The sequence below is a fragment of the Condylura cristata genome, unplaced genomic scaffold, assembly GCF_000260355.1.
Source record: "Condylura cristata isolate star-nosed mole 26May11 unplaced genomic scaffold, ConCri1.0 scaffold00023, whole genome shotgun sequence".
NCBI classification, from domain to species: Eukaryota; Metazoa; Chordata; class Mammalia; order Eulipotyphla; family Talpidae; genus Condylura; species Condylura cristata.
Window position 1 is genome coordinate 24,503,462 of NW_004567124.1, and position 20,726 is coordinate 24,524,187.

General features: G+C 53.2%; 2 protein-coding genes across 2 annotated transcripts in view; one reads left to right on the plus strand and one right to left on the minus strand.

Moving 5' to 3' along the window:
- The first annotated feature begins 2,435 nt into the window (after positions 1 to 2,435).
- On the plus strand, positions 2,436 to 14,167 carry CDAN1 (codanin 1). Its single transcript, XM_004687873.2, has 29 exons — positions 2,436 to 2,525; positions 2,694 to 3,000; positions 3,100 to 3,268; positions 3,476 to 3,679; positions 3,860 to 4,053; positions 4,182 to 4,295; positions 4,378 to 4,456; positions 4,856 to 4,976; positions 5,131 to 5,240; positions 5,657 to 5,746; positions 6,363 to 6,438; positions 7,106 to 7,311; positions 7,609 to 7,729; positions 7,854 to 8,000; positions 8,112 to 8,278; positions 8,502 to 8,589; positions 8,828 to 8,917; positions 9,105 to 9,159; positions 9,342 to 9,475; positions 9,554 to 9,657; positions 9,908 to 10,063; positions 10,382 to 10,445; positions 10,601 to 10,679; positions 10,834 to 10,982; positions 12,009 to 12,116; positions 12,224 to 12,287; positions 12,440 to 12,621; positions 12,842 to 12,949; positions 13,423 to 14,167. The coding sequence occupies exons 1-29, from the start codon at positions 2,436 to 2,438 to the stop codon at positions 13,546 to 13,548; spliced, it is 3,702 nt and encodes a 1,233-aa protein (XP_004687930.1). The 3' UTR covers positions 13,549 to 14,167.
- An 86-nt stretch (positions 14,168 to 14,253) lies between these two features.
- The window catches only part of STARD9 (StAR-related lipid transfer (START) domain containing 9), a 103,798-nt gene continuing 97,325 nt past the window's right edge, over positions 14,254 to 20,726 (minus strand). Inside the window, exons 27-33 of the mRNA XM_004687551.2 lie at positions 19,088 to 19,205; positions 18,872 to 18,993; positions 18,615 to 18,679; positions 18,260 to 18,462; positions 17,970 to 18,049; positions 17,615 to 17,773; positions 14,254 to 17,141 (exon numbers count right to left, since the gene is read on the minus strand). Of these exons, the coding sequence (XP_004687608.1) occupies positions 17,040 to 17,141; positions 17,615 to 17,773; positions 17,970 to 18,049; positions 18,260 to 18,462; positions 18,615 to 18,679; positions 18,872 to 18,993; positions 19,088 to 19,205 (849 nt within the window). The 3' untranslated portion in view covers positions 14,254 to 17,039. The remainder of the gene's footprint in view (positions 17,142 to 17,614; positions 17,774 to 17,969; positions 18,050 to 18,259; positions 18,463 to 18,614; positions 18,680 to 18,871; positions 18,994 to 19,087; positions 19,206 to 20,726) is intronic.

The following is a 20,726-nucleotide window of genomic DNA, read 5'->3' on the forward strand; positions in this document are numbered from 1 at the left end:
TCTCTCAGACACCATAGCCCAGGGATTCTAGGTTCCTTAACCTAGATAGTAGGATTCAATGTTACTATAGAATTTTCTGGTGACCTAATTCTGCACACTAAAGAATAGGAATACTATTAAATGGATAGGAACTTTACCTCTCTTTCCAGTACTTTAATAGTTTCCTATTGTATAGTATGTATTTCCTTACCCAGTTAAAAATCTTGAGAAGACCAAGAAGACCCTTGCTTGTAAGATGCTGCTTTTTCCTCCTTATACAGTTTAAATCCTTAAAAATTATGTGCAACACTTCACCATACCTGAAGTCAGTCTGGGTAGTCTTCATTCACTCACCGGGGGGTAAACAAGGCTACCAGAACTTGAATGGATTTATTATAGGGAGTTACCCAGGGAGGGGGAAAGCCCTTGGAACTTTTCTTTTGAAAGTATGATTTTCAAAAGATGATTTTCTTTTGAAAGTATCCACTGAATTAGTTCACAAAGATAGGATTATACAGGGAAGATAACATTATGCCCTTTGGGTTCTGAAATTGGATTGGGTAAGCTGAATAAGAAAGACAAACTAGGTTAGATGACCCAGGCTTGCATCCCCTTCTCCATCACTCTCAGTTCCTAGTCCTTCCGACTTCTTTTTTAGACGAGTCAGTTCAGATTTCATTGAGCCAAAAAAAAATTTTGAAACCACACAAAATTTCATTGAGTCATTTACTTACAAGTTCATAGCTGTTAGGAAAAAAAGGAGAGGATGTTAATTTTGAATTAAGTAAATCTTGAAAGTTATGAACCACTGGCAGTTGTTAAATGAGATTGAACTAAACGAAGAATAAATCTTATTGAACAAGACCAGTTGCACTTTAATAATAATTCCACATTTCTCTCCATTTTCTTCATGAAATCACTGAGGACAAATTGCTCTTTTAAATACCTCCCAAGGTATATTATGTCCCTTTCTCCTCGGAACAGCTCCCCCCAACCCCCCATGCATTTTTCTCAGGCAACCAAGGACATGTAGAGTATTGGCAGAAACATGGAGTGCTTTTGTATAGGCCATCTGTATATAAAAGTGTAATTATTAATTTAATTTTTCATTTGTATCATATTAAAGCTTTGTACAGTGTTTTAAGTTCTGTTTTAAAATTATTTTGTATTTTATTTTTATAATCTAGTAATAAAATATTCATTCCGCATGCACACTCTAGTTCTATTTGTGTGGTGGTTTGGATTTCAAGAGCGGGAAATATCTTTCTAATGTGTGAAAAGTGATTGAATGCACCAAAAGTGACATGATCAGCAGAGAACACAAGGCTTAAACTATAAATGCAATAACCTAGTCCTAAGTGACCAAAAAGGAAGCAGTGGACTGAATAGAAACTAAGAGTTCAACTTCCCTGCAGATAGAAAACAAGGTTCAGGGATGAGATGGTTGCCCTGTGTTACAAGCTCCCTTCGATCTGTCTGATTGGAGGTAATTTTTCCCTTGCAGGAGACATCCCTTGTAGCCCTGGAGTGATCCCTGCTCCCCACCCCTCAACCTCTGCTTTCCTTCGCAACCTTCCTTAGGCAGTATTCCAGTGGACCCCTTTCACCCCTCCTTATTTGCTTTGGTCTGGAGTGTCAGTGTCCTGTTTTTCTCCATCAGGTTTCCCTTTGTTGATTTCTCACTGAGCAGCAACACCAAGAGACCAGTCTGGTGGATTTCAAAACAGCTTTTAAAAAAGTCTCCCAGAAGCCAATCATGAATGTGCCCATTAACATTTCAACTGCCAAGAGGTTTATATCTTAACCTGGTGTAAACCCTTCGTTGCACGGGTAAAGGAGGTAAAAATAACAGACCAGCAAGTTAGTGTACAAGATGGCCAGAAGCACTTCAAGGATGGTGGGCTAGGGTTATGTAACCCTCCCCGCAAGAATTGTCTTGAAATCTTAAAAGGTCAAGCAGTTGATGGCAAGTGCCAAAAACCCGAAGGTCAGCGTGAGTCAGGGACTTTCAGCCTTTGAGAAAGGCAAGGTGAAACCGAGGTTAGGCGAGTTCTATGGTAACTTCTTTTAGGTGGTGACGGCTGAATCTAGCAAACTAGAGCGAGAAAAGGCCGCCGAGAGGTGGGCGGTCGTCTCACTACGCGAAGTTCTTCACCTTCACCGCCCAGCCGCGCCCCACCCCGTCTCCGCGTCCCAGCTGGTCGCCCGCGGGCCAGGCGCTACGGAGCAGGACCTCTCCGAGGGCGGCGGGGCACTTTACTGACCACCGACCTCCTGTCGCACCCCGCGCACGCACGTCCCGGCCGTGACAGGGAAAGCCCCGCGCTGGCCCCGCCTCCGACCCCGCCTCCCGCACCGTAACCCAACGGTCGCTCCTCCGCGCCGGCCCCGCCCCAGCCCAGCCCGCCTGTGGCGCGCCTGCGCCTGCGCAATTGCCTCCGAGCGCCCCAACCGGGATGGCGGCCGTTTTGGAGTCGCTGCTGCGAGAAGAGGTGTCGGTCGCAGCCGCGGTGCGGTGGATCGCGCGCGGCGCCCAGAGTTCCGAGGTAACAGCGCCGACACGCCCCCGGGCCCGACCCGAATTTGCTTCGGTGCCCTACCTCCAGGTGCCTGGCTGCCAGTCCGGCCGAATGCGCTCCAGCTAGGGCTGCTGGCCGCCCCTGCTTGGCCCCGACTGGCAGCTGACCCTCCGCCCCTCGCCGCTTCTCCCGCAGGAGGACCCCGGGGAGACGGCCCCGCTGTGCTCACTCCAGCCTCTGCGGAAGGAATTCGTGCCGTTCCTGCTGAACTTCCTGAGGGAACAGAGCAGCCGCGTCCTCCCGCAGGGCCCCCCAACCCCCGCCAAGGCCCCGGGCTCCTCGGCAGCCTTGTCAGGGAGGCCGGGGGGCCCGCCGCGGGGCGGCCGCGGGGCGCGCAGCCAGCTCTTTCCTCCGACCGAGCCTCCAAGCGCCGCCGAGGCCCCGTTGGCCCGCCGCGGGGGCCGAAGGCGGGGTCCAGGGCCGGCCCGCGAGCGTGGAGGCCGCGGCCCCGGGGGCCAGGAGGAGGGACCCCGGCGGGCCTGGGAGGAGGGACCCGGGGGCCAGGAGGAGGGACCCCGGCGGGCCTGGGAGGAGGGACCCGGGGGCCAGGAGGAGGGAGTCGGCGGGGAGAGCCTGCCCTGGGTCGGGGGCCGGAGACCTAGGGGCTCTGGCAGCCCCGGGAGCCCCAACCTCGCACGTTCTGATCCGCCAAACCTCAGCAACCTGGAGGAGTTCCCTCCCGTAGGCTCGGTTTCCCCCGGCCCTGCAGGGTGAGAATCAGCCTTCATCCCGGAGATGGGTGGCACGAAGGCTCAAGGCTCGCTCAGTGAGGGCAGGGCACCCCGCAGGAGAGCTGGGGAGATGACTGGAAGGTTGGGGGTGAGATAACTAGGGGCAAGAGGCTTTCCCAAGGGACCCAGCTGTGGGAGATATTTGAAATCACTAATTAAAGAAAAACCTGTGGCTGCTCTCAGCAGGACGAAGCCTTCACGCAGGATCAACCCAACTCCGGTGAGCGAAGAGCGGTCACTTTCCAAGCCCAAGACCTGCTTCACCTCACCCCCAATCAACTGTGTCCCCAGTTCCCAACCCTCAGTCCTGGACACTAGCCCTTGGGGCCATGGCCTTACCTCAGGGTGCAGAAGTCTGCAAGAGGAGCGCGAGATGCTCAAGAAGGAGCGGTATGGCCTTGCCGCTCCCAGGGGTGTCAGTTTCCCCCCACCTGTGGGGGGTCTGCAGGGCTCCCCCCACCCCAAACCCACTTGGGGAACTATTCTTGAGCTGTCATCTATGGAGGACCTGAGCATGGCTCTGGAGAGGAAGCCTTGCTGAGTGCCCATGACATCTCTCTGTTCCCATAGATCTAGGCAGCAGCAGCAACAGCAGCAGCAACAGCAGCAGTCGTCACCAGTCCCTGCCTGTTCCACCCCAGAGTCGGGATCTCCCCTGCCCAGCCGCCTTGGGAACATGACAGCTGAACCTGCTGACCCTGCCAGAGTGTCTTCCCACCAGCGCTTGCAGCTGGTAGCCCTTGTCTATTCTTCATGCATTGCAGGTGAGAGGAAAGAATGTTAAAGTGAAGATACTTGTAGAACTATATAGGCCAAGAGAATGAGCAAGGCTTGTAGAACTGAGCCTTGGTTCTCAGTGGTGATCAGTATCTGGGGGTGTCTCCCTCTCCAGAGAACCTGGTACCAAATCTCTTCTTGGAGCTTTTCTTTGTCCTTCAACTCCTTACTGCCCGGAGGATGGTGGCCACCAAGGATCGCGACCTTGAGCCAAGTCCAGGAGCCCTAGGTTGTTGAGCATGCCCCTTTTTGAGAACTGGGATCTGGAGATGAAACACTTCTTAACTGACGGCTTGCTACTATCCTTTTAGATTGCCTGGAAAGCCCACTGTTCCAGAATGTCCATGATTGTGTTTTCTTTGCAGTCCAGGTTTTGGAGCATCAGTTTCAGTGAGTTTCCCCAGCTGAGGCATTTGAGCCTTAGTTCTGTTGTCCACTTGGTTCTCTAGCCACTGGGGTAATGGGTGTGCTTAATATAAGTTCTGTGAGCTTAAACTTTTCCCTACCTGTAATCTTTAATTTTGTGACCTATAAATTTGGCCCCTAAAAGAGTCAAATCACTCCCTTCCATCTTGGCATGACCTCTGGGTTTACATCTGATGTTACTGTCCTGCACTTTTGTTTCCTGCTTCATAGAGTCACATTTCCTCTCCCTTTTCTCCATCATCCTCGCTTCTGTTCCTGTGGCTTTGTCATACATGCCTGCTCCATGCTCCAGAGAGTGCGTGCAGGCCACAGTTCCCTACCCACAGACTCCCGTTCTCAGTGATGTGTGCGCTTGTCCCGTAGAGTTCTCTCCTGTCTGGACAAAGGGACCTTGAAGCTCTTGGCTGAGAATGAGCGACTGCTGTGCTTCTCACCAGCTCTTCAAGGCCGCCTTCGAGCTGCCTATGAGGGCAGTGTTGCCAAGGTAATGACTCCCTCCTCTCCTAGACCTGACCCTTCCCAGCCCCACTGCTCTGGTGCCACAGGGGCTTCTTCTGGGCAGGAACATGGAAATGGAGATTTCTGAACATGGACCTCTGTGAGCTTCAGCCCCTCCTCACATCACTGCCGTATTTTAGGTTTCTCTGGAGATGCCACCTTCTGCCCAAGCTGTCTCCTTTCAACCTGAAACTGACAATCGTGCCAACTTTTCCAGTGACCGAGCCTTTCATACTTTCAAAAAACAGAGGTGACAAGAAAAGAGAACTTTTGGGAGGGGATAAGCCTGGATTTTCTCTGAGACAGGCAGCCTCAGTGTTTTCCGAGAGAATAGGAGTTTGCACCAACAGGCTCTTCCTGCCAACCACCAAAGGGCACTCATTCTGTTGCATAAAACCCTGGCCTTCGCTGCCTGCTCACAGGTGTATGGATTTTACTCACAGGGTTCTCGGATAAGGGAGAGCCAGCTTTTGCTGCTCTCAGCAGCACATCTGTGCAACACGGGCACACTGCTGTGGGGTGGTAGCATCACCATCAAAAGAGAACTTGGAGCACATGAGGAGTAGACAGTCCTGTGATAGTTCTTCTGCACTGGGGAAGGTGCTCCTGGGGTGAGTGAGAGGCAGTTGCCCCTCAGGTGATCAGACGTTCTTGTGTTTGTGTTAGGGATGTGTTTTATGAGGTTCTGCGAGAGTGGGAAGATCGCCACGAGGAGCCTGGCTGGGATTTTGAGAAGGGCCTGGGCAGCAGGATCAGGTGGGTGCTCCTACACTAGAAACCTCACACTCTTGCTTTAAGCAGTGAGCATCCTAGTGGGGCTGTCTCCCCTCGCCCTCCCAGCACAGTGTGGTCATCTTTCTGTCCACTTGATCTTTTCAGTTATTGCCAGTTTTGCCTGTCCACTCAGAAATGACTCAGGCTTATTCCTTGGTGGCAAATGCTGGGAAAATGCAAAGCTCTTAACCCAGGTTGCCTGTATATTGACCCACGTTATTGCTTAGACCTTTCAACCTGTTCTTCCATCACATAGCTTAGGTGATTCTGACTATTTTTGCATAGCTAGATAACTATGAATGCAGAATGCAGAAATATCCTGTCTAGTGATCTACCTTCCATGTTGGTCATGAAGCACGCTGGTACTACGTGTAGACTGAAGACTTGAGGGGTGATATTTTTTGGTTTGTTTAAGTGTATCTGTAGTCTCTAGGAATCTTGGTGCTGAGGAAAGTGACCTTTTTCCCATATCCTGTGCCAGTAGCTCTGGTAGAGTCCATGCAGGTCCCTAGTAAAGGGCCAGAAAGCCCAAAGATTGGCTTGTTCTCAGATCTTTGTCCCCCTTCCCTCACATTCCATTTCGGCCTCTGCTCCTTAGAGCCATGATGGGCCAGCTCTCTGCAGCCTGCAGCCACAGCCATTTTGTTCGACTTTTCCAAAAACAACTTCTCCAGGTAATAAGAGTGCTACTTCTTGTGGTGTTTGAAACTCAGGGGCCAGAGACGAGCCAGAGTGCTCTCCAGGCCCTGCATTCCATGCCTCTCTCAGCCTCTCGTTATACTCCTTGCCCTTGATTTATGCTGTGCTAGAAAGAACATTAGCTAAAGGTTGGGACCCAGTTTTAAAACCCAGCTCTAGGGACCAACCATGGACAAATATTTAACTATACAGTTTCCATTTCTTCACTTGTAAAACAAGAATATAACCCCTATCTCCAGAAAGTGTATCTAAGCTACCTGACACATGGTGGTATTCCATAAAGTAATGTTTGTTACTGCCTTCTATTTTGTGCAGTCCTTTACAGAAAAAGTGGGTTTTGTTTGTTTTTTTTTAAGATTTATTTGTGCATATAAGAACTGGGGTACAGGAGTACAGGCCACAGATGCAGGGGGTGAGAGGATTTACGAGAGACAGAATGGGGAGCAGCACAGGTAAATCGAGTGAGGGAGCAGTGGGCGAGACTGGAGAGGTCTGCTACGCCATGTGGTTCACATCCCTGGCTGGAAATCAAACTCATGTTGCAGTGGTGGGTGATAGCTTCATAGTGTTAGGCTTTAACCCATTTCATCACCAGGGAGGACCTGTTCTGATTTTTATATCTTCCTTTTCCCTCTGCCCCAGATGTGTCAGCGTCCTGGTAGTGCTGGGGGCACTGTCTTGGGTGAGGCCCCAGATGTGCTAAGCATGCTTGGAGCTGACAAGCTAGGGCGGTTGCGACGCCTCCAGGAACGACTAGCAGCTCCTCAGAGCAGTGGAGGACCCTGCCCACCCCCCACCTTCCCAGGTTGTCAGGGCTTCTTCAGGGACTTCATCCTGAGTGCCAGCAGGTAAAAGTCCCCTGTGTCTTAGAGGGAGCAGTGCAGAGGCCACGAGAGGTTTGTCTCCCTGAAAGGCAAACAGTTCTCTCTCCCTGGAATGGGTCAGGGTGGTCCTAGGTGATCTCTGGGCTCTGTCCAGCTCATATTTCTCTGCCTCCATTCCTCCTCTCATTCTTTCGTCCGCATAGGTAACCTCATTATCCCTAGGCCTGCCCTTTACCCCGCTAAGCCTTCTGTTTGGAGCACCTCTTCCAGTGCCTTCACCCACCCCCACCCACCCCTGACCCCGCTTTCTTCCCATTTTAGCTTTCAGTTTAATCAGCATCTCATGGACAGTCTGAGTTTGAAGATCCGGGAGCTCAACAATCTCACCCTGCCTCAGCCTGAACCCAGTGATGAAGATGGGGAGTCAGATGTGGACTGGCAGGTCAGAAGCAGAACAAGGGAGCTGCTGCGTTCTGGCCCAGCAGGGGAGAGGGGACTCTCCGGAATAACTCGGTAGCAGATTAGAGTTGTTCTCAGAACCTTTTCCTTCCCTTGACCCCCTCCAGGGTGAACGGAGGCAATTTGCTGTGGTGCTGCTCAGCCTGAGGCTTCTAGCTAAATTCCTGGGCTTTGTGGCTTTCCTGCCATACAGGGGCCCTGAACCACCCCCAACTCGGGAGCTCCAGGACTCCATTCTGGCCCTGAGGAGCCAGGTGAATGGGGGCTCTGGTAAGGAGGGAGCAGGGAGGAGTGTCCGGCCACACCACTGCCAGCGGGCATCCCACTGCCCCGGGCCCTTGCCCACCGCCGCATGTCCCCGCCAGATGCCCCCTGTGCTGGACGTGCGGGCTCTGCTGCAACAGGGGCTGCGGGCCCGCCGGGCAGTCCTCACGGTGCCCTGGCTGGTGGAGTTCCTCTCCCTCGCTGACCACATTGTCCCCCTGATGGAGTATTACCGCAGTGTCTTCACGCTCCTGCTGCACCTACATCGGTGAGTAGAGAACGGGGCTGTGGGGCTGTCGCTAGAACCACCCAGGAGCGCAGGCCCGGGGCCGCAGAGAGAGCTTTCACTGGCCCTTTTCTGTTCCTGTTGTGGCCTAGCAGTCCCTCTTAGGTCTGTTTTTGAGGACTGCCTTCCCAGAGAGGGCTTTCTTTCACTTGGCTCCACTTCTTTCTCGGCACTAATTCAGGTCACACCCGCCGTTTACTTACAGGAGCTTGGTGTTATCCAAGGAGAGTGAAGGGGAAATGTGTTTCCTGAACAAGCTGCTGCTGCTTGCTGTCCTGGGCTGGCTTTTCCAGGTTGGCGGACGGAGGGTCCATGTTGGGAAAGACATGGCTTACTGTGGCTGGAGATGGGGAGAAGGGCACAGTCTCAGAAGGGCCAGTTGAAGGTTCAGAAGAAATGGGAGTCACGTGGTTGGAGGGAAAGGTTGCTTTGAACTTGGTGCCTAAGTCCTGGGGCCTAGGCCAGGAGGGGTGGGGGACACGGTGTCTTGGAAGTGCCAACTGGAGGTTGTGTTGCCCTATCACTCGCCAGATTCCAACAGTCCCGGAACACTTGTTTTTTCTGGAAGAGGGTCAGTTGGATGCCTTTGAAGTAGACACAGTAACCTCCAAGCATGGTTTGGTAAGTGTTGGGGTCCAGCCAGAGCCATGGAAATGTGAGGGGAGAGGAATGGGGCGGGGTGGGGGCGCTGTCTGAGAGGCTCAGCAAGAGACAGGCCAGGCTAGAGACGGAAACCTCCCATTTCTGGGCGCACTGGGGAGGATGGGAAACCTGCTGCCTCCCAGCTCTGGCCTCTTCTCGCCCCCAGGACAGCATGCCAGTGGTGGACCAGCACCTGCTCTACACCTGCTGCCCCTATATAGGTGAGGACACTCATCTCCCCTGCAGGGTCCTGTGACCTTGGCCTGTTACTCCTGAGTCCCCAGAAGGCACCTGTTGGGCCTGACGCCCTAATACATTGTTTTTAGGTGCTCCCCAGGAGCCTGTTCCTCTTGGGCGGGTGGGGATGGCTCTGGGATTAAGCACTTGCGCTTCCCTGCTGCAGGAGAGCTTCGGAAACTGCTGGCTTCGTGGGTCTCGGGCAGCAGTGGACGGAGTGGGGGCTTTGTGAGGAAAATTACCCCCACCACCACAACTGGACTGGGAACCCAGCCTCCCCGGACTACCCAGGGGCTACAGGTAAGGGGCAGGGTGAAGGCAGGGGCAGGGTGGCCCAGTGGGTCAAAAATGAGATCTCGTCATTGCTCCCTCCTCCAGGCGCAGCTGGCCCAAGCCTTTTTCCACAACCAGCCGCCCTCCCTGCGTAGGACTGTGGAGTTTGTGGCAGAGCGAATTGGTTCTAACTGTGTCAAACACATCAAGTGAGTGTGGGTTGAGAGGGTTGGCAGTGGAGGTATTGGGGTCCCAAGTGTCATTCCTTACCATTGTTCCCCTTTTGATATTTTGCCAAACTGAGGAGTCAACTGTGAGAGAGACTAAGCATCAACTTAGTCAGGTGCTAAAATTGCTAACATTCTCTGAAGGAAGTCCTGAGCTGACTTCCTTCTATCGGTAGCCCCTTTCTGACTCCACATTTTTAAACACCTCTCAACTTTGCTGTTCCTGCTACAGGGCCACGTTGGTGGCGGACCTGGTGTGCCAGGCAGAGTCACTTCTTCAAGAACTGGTGACGGAGGGAAAAAATGGGAGAGATCCGGCCCAGCTGTTGGAGATCCTGTGTTCCCAGCTCTGCCCCCATGGGGCCCAGGCACTCACCCAAGGGCGAGAGTAAGAGACCCCCTCTCATCTGCCTTTTCCTTTTAGATCTTATTTTTATGACCCTTTTCCACATTCATTTACTTGTCCTCTTCTCACCCCACATTTTTCATTTCTCCCCATTTCCATAGGCTTATATGGAATTTGGGGTCCCACAGTTGAACTGGAAGCTGGTGGTTGGCCATCTCCTCCTTTCCAGCATGTGGGGCGGGTCTAGCTGGCGGACAGTGCTTCTCCCCTGAGGCAGAGCTCTGGGCTCTGGTGCTCGGTGCTCTGGGGCATTTCCTCCTGGGCTAGGCTGAGCTCTCTAACCTGCTGTCCTCCCTTCAGGTTCTGCCAAAGAAAGAGCCCTGGGGCTGTGCGGGCCCTGCTTCCGGAAGAGACCCCAGCAGCTGTACGTAGGGAGCCAGGGCTGGGGGGCTGAGTGGTTGGTGGCAGGGAGGTGCCCTGTGTGCGCGCATGTGCGTCTGCTAACTGGGGGTGAGGCAGCCCTGGATGGTGGAGAGTGTATCACCCCAGTCTGCTGATTCTAGTGCTTCTGTGTCATAGGTGCTAAGCAGTGCAGAGAACATTGCTGTGGGGCTTGCAACAGAAAAAGCCTGTGCTTGGTTGTCAGCCAATATCACAGGTGAGGTGTACACGAAAGGGGGTGGTTGACTGGATAGAAGAGGCTATTTTGGGGTGAAGGTCTCAGAGTCAGTTGGAAACAGAGTACTGGTTAGCACAGTGGGCCAAAACGGGTGCTGTGGTGACACCTTTTCTGTTTTCCTTCTGACCGGCAGCACTGATCAGGAGAGAGGTGAAAGCAGCGGTGACCCGAACACTTCGAGCCCAGGGTCCTGAACCGGCTGCCCAGGGGGAGCGGAGGGGCTGCTCCCGTGCCTGTGAGCACCATGCTCCCCTCCCCTCCCACCTCATCTCCGAGATCAAAGTACACGGCTCCCCTATCCCCGCTCGGCTTCCCTCCTCCTCCCTGCTCTCTTGGTCTCCTTCCTTTCTCACGTCGACTCCAGTAGTCATGCATAGCAGCTTTCTGTGCTGTCCAGCTAGTTCCTGGTTTGATGCTGAAGGGATTAGGTAGGGCAGAGCTGGATTGAATGGTTTCCTAATTGTTCTCCAATTTTGGGTATTTTGGTCACCCAGGAGTGGGAAAAGGTGGCTTTGAAAACTTTGACCAACTGAATGGTGCAGATGGCAGTAGGAGTTTGGGTAGTGATGGCTGTCTCGCGCAGCGGGGAGGTCTTTGACAAGTGGTCACCCAGGGTGCTCTAGACAGGAAGTGACTCTTTAGTTAGAAGTGCTAAGAATATACTATGAATGCTCTTTAACTTGATTTAAAAATTTCAAACTGTAGACCAGAGCTCAGCAAACAGCCATGAGCCAAATCTAACATAAAATGGGCAGATGGAGTAGTTGGGACAAACTGTTTGGCCTGGCCATGGTCTAGAGAGTGGTGTGGGAGTATAGGTTTGGCCTAGGAACTAAGAAGGGATGACCAAAAATGGAAAGGGGGAGAGCGTAGAAGAAAAGGCTAAGCATCCATCAACCGGTAGTGGATTTCTGTACTGAAATGTTGACTCTCCTGAGAGAGGGGCGTAAGGGATAGAACATATCCGGACATGTATGGCCACCCTAGGTGCTTTCAGAACTCAGTGTGCTCTGGGAGTTGATAGGACCATCCCAACACATTTTCCGTGACATCTCTAGAACCCTCTAGCCGCAGCCTTCCCTCAGCTTCTGTTCCTTTGTTCCCTGTTGTCCATTGGGTTGGTTCTCCAGCTGTCTGTCCTGCTCGAGCCCCAAGTGTAAGGCTGTCTTGGCCCACTCACTCCACCACCACCCCCGGGGCCATCTTCCTTCTGCCTGTACTGGTGGAGTCCCACCCCAAGCTGCATTCTCTGTGGCTTCGTAGCCCCAGCCTGGCATGAAGTCTCACTCGCTCCTGCTCTCTCTCCAGGATGTGCTTGCTCTGGCCGCTGGGCCCCGGGATCCTGAGGAGGGAGTTTCCTCCGAATACCTGGAGCAGCTCCTAGGCCAGCTAGGCCAGATGCTGCAGTGCCGCCAGGTGAGTGTGGCCTGTGTCCCCTCATCCTGAGAACCAGAGCCACTGGCCTGGGGCTGCTGCGCTGTGGGCCATGTTAATGTCCAAGGTTTACCTGCTTTTCCCCACAGTTCCTGTGCCCGCCTGCTGAGCAGCATCTGGCAAAGTGCTCTGTGGATTTAGCATCCCTCCTTGGTATGGTTCCCATCAAATCTCTCCTGCCAGCTCCTTGGGATGTCAGGGTTGGGTACAAGCAAGACTGGAACAGGGTGCCCTCTGCGGCGCTCCTCCCCCAGGGGTGGCCGGGCGACCCTGCCTCCTTAAAGCTTAGTTTTCCTCTTCCACAGTGGCCGACCAAATTCCAGTGCTCGGGCCCCCAGCCCAGCACCGGCTGGAGCGAGGGCAGGCACGAAGGCTCCTGCATGTGTTGCTTACCCTGTGGAAGGATGACTTCCAGGTGCCTGTCCCACTGCGGCTGCTGCTGAGCCCGAGAAGCGTGGGGCTTCTGGCAGACACTCGGCTGAGGGAGGTGAGCAGTTAGGACAGGCGGCTTTTCAGCCCTCTAGTCATGTTCTCATACCACCCTCACCCCAGATGTTGGGAGCGTGCTTCCCTGTTTCTGGTAGTGGTGATCGCTTTCACTTCCGTGTCCAAAAGACCCCCTTGAGGAAATCTCTCCAGCTCTGCCCTTCGAATCCATCAGGCCCACTGCAGAGTGTCAGCCCCTCTCCTCCTCCCGTGTGTTGCAGTGGGACCTGCTACTGTTCTTGCTCCGGGAGCTGGTAGAGAAAGGTCTGATGGGACGGCCAGAGATAGAGGCCTGCCTCGGCAGCCTGCGTGAGGCCCAGTGGCCAGAGGTAAGGAGTCCACATATGACCCTTTTATCCTCAAGTGGGGCCTGGTATTCTTAGGATCTTCCAAGCGTCTTCAGGACCGTCCTGAAAGGGAGCAGGGGCTGTTCTTTAAGTCAGTGGGAGGGCAGGTGCTAGAAAGCAGCGGGAGCGATTTTTAGAATAACGTGGATTTTACCTCAAAGCATTCAATGTTAATGTACATGTTATTTCATATTGAATGTGAGAAATAACATTACACAAATTAGGAATAACATTAGATTTTATATTAGATAAGCAGTAACTCAGTAGGGGGTGCTGGGCCTCCCTTGCTGGACCTTGTGCTGTTCGTGCTCCTGGAAGCTCAAGTCTACGTTGGACTAGAAGGCATCTGGGAAAAATAAAACAGGTGGTCTGCTCACCTTTAGCCAGGGCTTGATCTTTGGGGTTTTTAGTGGAAACAACGAGCCATCAGACACTGGCCTTTCTGTTTACTCCAGGACTTCTCTAAAGAATTGGAAACCCTGTCCAAGCTGTTTTTAGCTGAGCCTCATGTGCCAGAACCTCAGCTCAGAACGTGTGAGCTGGTGCAGCCAAACCGGGGCACAGTGCTGGCCCAGAGTTAAGACTGGGGAGTGGCCCTGCCTTGGGCGTCTCAGCAGAACCCTGGAGCCCCCGCCACAGGAGGCAGCTCCAGAGCCACCCAAGTGCCCACTGCTGACCCTCATCAGCGCGGGAGTAGCAGAGTCTGCAACCTGGTTTCCTGCCCATGTGCAAAGGGAATGTGTGGCTCGCTGCAGGCGCGCCCCCCCAAGTCCTAGAGGAAGGAGGAGGGTGTGCCCGATGCGGTGGAAGCACCTACAGACTCCAGTCCGGGAACAGAAGAGTCGGCATCGCTTGGATACTAAACGAAAGGAGGTGTGGGGGCTCCCAGCCCCATGTGCTGCTATCTCAGCATTTCCTAAAACTTTGTTATTCAGGAAATCATGACAGAGGCAAATGATTTCTGCTTACCATGTAAGGCGTGTGAGGAAAGTTGAAACATGAATCCTGGGAGTTTCCATTTTCTACTACCAGAAGCTGTACTGCCATCTGCTTCACAGTGCACCACAGACAAGGTGGGGCTCACCGGACAGAAACTGAGCTGCTCTGTGTCCCCTGTTCAGCCAGTAACTCTCAACCTAGTACCATTCACGGGTCGTGCACAGGAGAAACAGAGCTCTTTAAAATAAACTGCTTTCTTTACTGGGGGCTTCATGTCTACTTTTTTCCACCTTTCTGCACAGGCCTGCAAGGTCTCAGATGGGCTGAGGTAGAGCTGACCTCGGTGCAACTCCCTTACCAGGGTTTAGGGCATTGTCTGAAATTTCTACTCACAAGATCCTATGCACTAATCCAGCAGGGAAGCTCCCTCTGTGCTTGTTTTGTCTGGCCTGGGTGTTTGTTTTGGCCCAAAACTAAAAAAGCATTTTTGTGTGTGTGTCTCAATGATCCACAGACTGAGAAGGCATTACCTTGATAGTCTACATTAAGTTCACTCTTGTAACACTCACGGGTTTTCTATTTGGCACTGTCAGGGGAGAGGATACTCCATGAACCCTACCTAAGTGTCTTGCAAAATCCTGTGTGCACATTTCTTGGGGGAAAAATTCATAGCTGTCAAAGCAGTCACCAACCCATGGAAAAAGGTATATGATCTCAGGGCCTTGACAGTAGGAAAGCTGGTTACTCCCACTAAGGCCCATCAGCACAGAAAGTAAAAAATAGGAATGTTTCAGTCCCCATTGCTCCGCCCAGTCACATAGTATCTTTCCCATCCCATTTCTCCTTCAACTTTGCATCTCACCAATGCATCTGAAGTGATTTTATCTTTGTCTTTTAAATGGAATTTATGCTATAACAATTTCAGGAAGTTCTGAATGCTGAGAACCAAAAGTTATCTTTCTGCACCTACTAGATGTGGCCGAAGGAAGCATTGCCCCAGAAAGCTGAGATACTTCAATGCCACTCCTGAGATAGGACAGGCAGGTGGCGTGAAAGCCTGAAGCCCCAAGGATGCCAAGTAGAAGGGCTAAGCCTCAACCAGTCCTGGTTTAAAGCTCAGTTAAACTTAGCGGCGCCCAGGTCAAGAAGCTGCTGGCCTACGTGAAGCATAAAAGCTGACTTGAGGCATAAAATGACGATGATTGAGATAGCGACCTAACTAGGTTACTTTATATATTTGCGCTCTACTAATTGTCTCAAGTTAATTTTCAAACTGGTCACCAGTCCAACAGCCTCAGGATCACAAACGTGTGGGCCCCTAGGTGGACCTCCTGAATCAGAAAGTTGGAGGGGGGCCCAGCCCAGAATGGAGCAAATCCTGTGGGTAATTCTGATGTACAACAAAACCAAAACCACTTACCCAAGCCCAAAATCTGACTTGATCGTGTTCATTCACCACATTATCATTAACACTTTCTGCTTTGCTATAGAATCGGCCTCATATAATATTCTCTAGATTGCTGACTCACAGGCCGGTGTGTGGCTTCTCTAGTTAGGAACCTGGGGCACACCGCCACGGCCTCGAGACACTGCCGAAGTACATACAGGGGTACACTGACTGTTGAGGGAATCTACCCTCCACTTTGGAGGGTAGAAGTCTGTTAGGTAGGTGCAAAGCAATGCCAAGCTCATGGGAAGCATTCAGTAAGTGTGCCAACTCTAAAAACTGGATTGCAATTATTGCCGTCATAATGTCTAGGCTAAGTTCTACTGTGCTCAAATGACACACTTGGGCTATCCCAGGGGTTTTGTCATTAAGTAAAAGTACACGCAGGATTTCTGGAAGCTTGACATTTTTCAATCAATAGTAAGAGATTTTTATATAAAGAGATGGGAGTACATAAATAGGGTGTTAAATATGTGGTGTCACACACAAAAAAATAACCAGAAAAATAAAAAGTTTTAAAAAGCAATTAAAAATAACCTTTGATCAGTAATATATAAATAACAATCTGAGGTAAGGGGGGCAGGAATCACTCCAACACTAGAAAAATAAATTTCTGTGGTGCTATACAGAACTTTACCTTTTTTCCACATCTTCATCCCCGAGTGGCTGTCCTCTTCCATCTAAGATTCTAGGCACAACTGAAGCTGTTACAGAGTATTCAAAGCTTAAGTTCAGCCAGGTTAAGAGACAAGGAAACATCCATTCTCCACCCCGTGCTAGAAAAGGGGCTACAGCAGCACTGTGGAATTCTCAAGCGACCACTTAAGAGCTTGGGCTAAGGCTGAGTGAGATGAGGACGACTGTGAGGTCTTCCGACAAGTCACTTAACCTCCATCATCTCCTCTCCCGTCTCCACAGGACTACTTTTCATCTTTCTGACATCCCTCTCGTCAACAGCCAGCACTGACTGCCCGCCAGGGTCCTCCTCAGGGAGCGAGGACCCCTCACCCCAGCCCGGCCCCAGGCCTGCACACGCAGCCTCCGCCCTGCTTCTCCCTCTCTCCTGAGGGCACAGCAACCGCTGCTCACCACTGACAGCTCTCCCATGAGGGAAGGGAAGGGGGAAGCAAATGTAATTAAGCATTTTGTGACTAATCAATAAGGGCAAATAATTCTGAATCAGTGTTCTAGTCTGGGCAGCCGTTTTTGTTTTTTAACTGCTGTCTGTCTCGTCTTTTCTAACACTCTGTCCCACACTGGAGCTGAATGCCAGAGGCAGATCCTACGCAGAGTCTTGCTGCGGGCTGCTCGCCTCCTACCAGCCGCAGGGCAGGAAGCTCTGTACCAGAGCTCCGCTGACTCCCAGCTCTGCAGGCTGCGCCCCATCCTGGCCAGCTTGCTGCCACTGGGTCCCAGGGACAGAAAATAAAGGTGAGAAATCAAAAAGGCGAGTTGAGCTTCATTCAGTCTGGATGGCTCAGCCCCTTGCTCTACAATGGCGGCAGCCGTGGCTGAGTACTGACTGGGCTGGCTGGCCACTCGGGGCTCAGTGCTCTCTGCCCAGCCGCCACTGCAGGTCACTCTGGCGCTTTCCGCACAGGGGACAGAAAGTAGCGAGGAACTACCCAGCGTCTCTCTGGAGCACCCTGGGTCTGCGTGTCCACAGTGTCTTCCGATGGCGAGATGCTAACTGCCGAGGAAGGAAGCCAGTTTGGCTATAATCAGTGGCTGCTGTTTGATGAAGGAGCTTAGGAGCTGATGGGGGAAGCCTGGAGCGCCAAGTTCTACCTGTAACAGAGCAAAGGGGGGAGATTTAAAGGTGCCAGCAGGCCTGAGAGAGCGCCAGGGCACATGCCAGCCAAGCGGCCGCCACAGAGGAGCTGTCTACTAGCCTGCAGTTTACAGGCCCAGATGCTGCTGCTCAGACCCCAGCAGCAACTCCACCCCCAACAACAAAGGTCAAACTGGAGAACGCAGAACAGAGTGGCTGCCTTCTCTCTCTGCTCTAGCCTAACCTGACTCCACTGTCACCTCGGGGCATGGGGGAGGCCAGAGGATGCAGGCTGCCGGGCTCTGGCAGAGAAGCTGGGTCAGAGAAGCTGGCAGAGAAGCTGGCTTTCAGAGAAGCTGGGTCAGCTGATTCATTCCCTCCACTGACTAGACTCCCCTTACGGTTGTCTCAAGACCCCCAGGCTATAGGCCTTCGAAGTGCAAAGTTAAAGAGAAAACTCCCAGGGGCTGAGGCTGGGCAGGTGGGTCACCTGGGCCAAGTAGATGACTCTGGTGAGCTCCTTCCCTTCCACAGTGAGAGGCTGCAGGATCCAGGCACTGGGCAGGATCTCACCTCGGACCATCTGTCTGCTGGGTCTCGGCATGGACGTGTCATACACAGACTGAGCCGCCATGATAGACAAGTGTTCCTGGGAACAGAAACGCGCGTCTTGCCTCCATGATGTGAACTGAATGGGGCCAGGCTCCAGCCTGGTTAGTACTGCGAACAGCCCTAGGCCTGCCTTCACCCCCCACCCCAACGACTTGCCACGCGGACGCCCCTCTTGCGTGGCCCCAGTCCCCACCCCCACACACACACACCATGAAGCTGGGCAAGGCACCCACCTCTTTGGCTTCCACGCAGACACAACAGAAGTCCCGCGGCTGTTTCAGCGCGCACAGGGCGGTGTTGCACACCAAATACACTGTGGGGTCAGAGAGGGGGAATCAGCAGGTGTGTGCCAGGCCTAGGCCTCAATCCTTCCTGTCCCAGAAGCCTCCTGCACCTCCCCCACCCCCATCATCCTGTAACCTGACACCAGCTGGACTGGACCTGACTAAAGTTGAGGTGCTGCCTCCCGGGAGCACTGCCCGCCCCCCCTCCCACCTGCCCAGTGCCCCTGCCCGGGGCTCACCCAGGCTGATGCTGTTGGTCACCCGCTGATGGAGCCTCGCGGTCTGGATGGGCTTGTGGTACAGGGGCCACAGGGTGGGGTCGCTCACAGCTGCCCACACATGCGACAGTGGCTGGGACACAATGCCCGCCCCCAGGAAGCCGTGCCGAGTAGAAGAAAACACCTTGTAGTAGAGCTGCACCTCCTGCTCCTCACCCTGGTAGCTGGGAGACACGAAGGGTGCCGACGGAGGTGAAACGGGGTTCCAGAGTCTCAGAGGCGCAGCTCGGGGGGAGCAGCTCAAGGAAGCCAGCGCAGAGAGGGGAAAGGAGAACAGGCAAGCAGGGTGTGGGCAAGATGATGCAGACGGACTTACTTCCAGCCAGCTGCTGCCTGGCGACTGAAGAGGTTGTGCAGGTTGTCTGAACAAGCAGCCATCACCTGGGGACACGGGGGCCGTACCCACGTTAGCGAGCACCACACCAGGCAGGCCCTTGGCGTGGTGGCTGGGGCCAGCAGTTACTGAATTCCCCTGACGGAGCTCACGTTAGCCCCCGGTGCCCGCCCTCCCTGCTTGCGTTCCCTCCCCCCTCCCAGCACAGGAGCTGTGGCCTGAGTGTGGCATTTACTCACATCAGCCATAGAGATGTCCACGATGTGCTTGGCCAGGTCCTGGTAGGAGGAGGAATAGGAGGTCCCCAAGCTGGACAGGCTGGACGGAGAGCAGCAGCAGCTGCTCAGGGAGGCCCTGCTGCCTACAACGAAGAGGTGGGGCCTGAGCGGGCTTGCCCCCACATGGAGAGACAGTGACGCTGGACGTGACAGACTCAGCCCCCACCCCTGACTCACTGTAGGCTAAGTTCTTCCAGATGGACCCAGCCAGATTCAGATGACCGGGCCTCGCTGCAGAATGGCCCCGCACACCCCCTGTCCAGGAGTCTCTGGAGTTGGGCAGGTTTGTGTCCCCCTGCAGAACAGATGTTCAGAGCCAGAGCAGAGGGAGACAGATGTGGCGCAGCACCAGAAGCCAGGGCAGAGTTCTGGCCTCTGCAGTCTCCAGCGTCATGCCTCAGCAGAAAAGATCTTCCCCATTAAGATTACAGGAGGCCAGGCCCTCCCTGGGGGCGCACCTGGTTAAAGCGCAGCACTATGAAGCTATTGCAGCCGCTGCAGCCCGAACTCTATCCCCAGGCCAGGAGGTGACCCACATGCCACCCGCTGCTCCCCTCAGCAGTGTACTTCGTCGGTCAGCCTGTTCTGCTCCCCGCTCTGTCTCTGGTGAATCCTCTCACCCTCTGAATCTCTGGCCTGTACCCCAGTCTGTATGTATAAATAAGTAAACCTTTAAAAAAAAAAAAAGATCACAGGAAGCCCCTGAGAAATCAGCACAACAACCAACCAACCCCTGGACAGGCTTCCCTTGCCCTCAAGCCTCAGGGTCAGAGGTTGATTGTCGTGGACTTCTGACAGGCATCAGAATGAACTGGGGCTCGGGAGAACCAAGCACAGGGACGCAACTCAGTTGTTGGTGATGGGGGGCAGGGGGGTCTTCTGCACCACACTGAGGCAACAGGGATGAGGCCATGACCTCAGCTGGGTTGAATGTGGACAGCAAACAAAGCCCAAGTGGCAAGTGGAATGGGGAAGGAAAAGCAAGCACTGGGGAAAGCTGGAGCAAAGCCAAAGATCCTTACATGGGACCAAATGGAAATGCACTACACACAGCCACCTTCACCTCAGCCAGCAGCTCAGTGACCTGTCCCCAGCAGAATCTAACAGGTGCCCACCATGCTACCTCTGTCACCACCTCGGCACCTCGCTCTACTTTATACAAGGAGGTGAGCAAAGACAGCTCTCTCCTTACCCCCTCCAGCTACGACACACAAGTGCTCTCTTCTTAGGCAGGCCCCGGCTCCCTCATGGAGATCTGTGCCACCTTCTCAGGAGCCTTTCATTGCCCATCAGCTCTTCACTCACTGCCTCCACTCTCCTTCACTGGACTCCCACCCTCAGTTTTGAAACACGCACAAAATTTCTCCCATCTTTAGAAATCTTCCTCGGGCCCTCCCTGGTGGTACAATAGGTTAAAGCGCAGCACTAAGAAGCTAAAGCCACTTCGGCACGAGTTCAATCCCCAGCCAGGGAGCTGACCCACATGGCACAGCAGACCTCTCCTGTCTCGCCTTCTGCTCCCCTCAGCCGTGCACTTCACCAATCTGCCTGTTCTGCTCCCCACTCTGTCTCTGGTGAATCCTCTCACCGCCCCTGCACCTCTGGCCTGTACCCCAGTTCTGTATGCATAAGTAAATAAATCTTTAAAAAAAAAAAAAAAAGGAGACTTAATTAGTTTGAGTATTAATAATGAACGCATTAAAAAAAAGCAATATCAATCTAAGCAATATCAATCTAATCAAAATTAAACTATAACTATATTAAGGGGCTGGATGTTTGGTGGAGTGGCAATAAGGATTTGAAAGAAAATAAAATC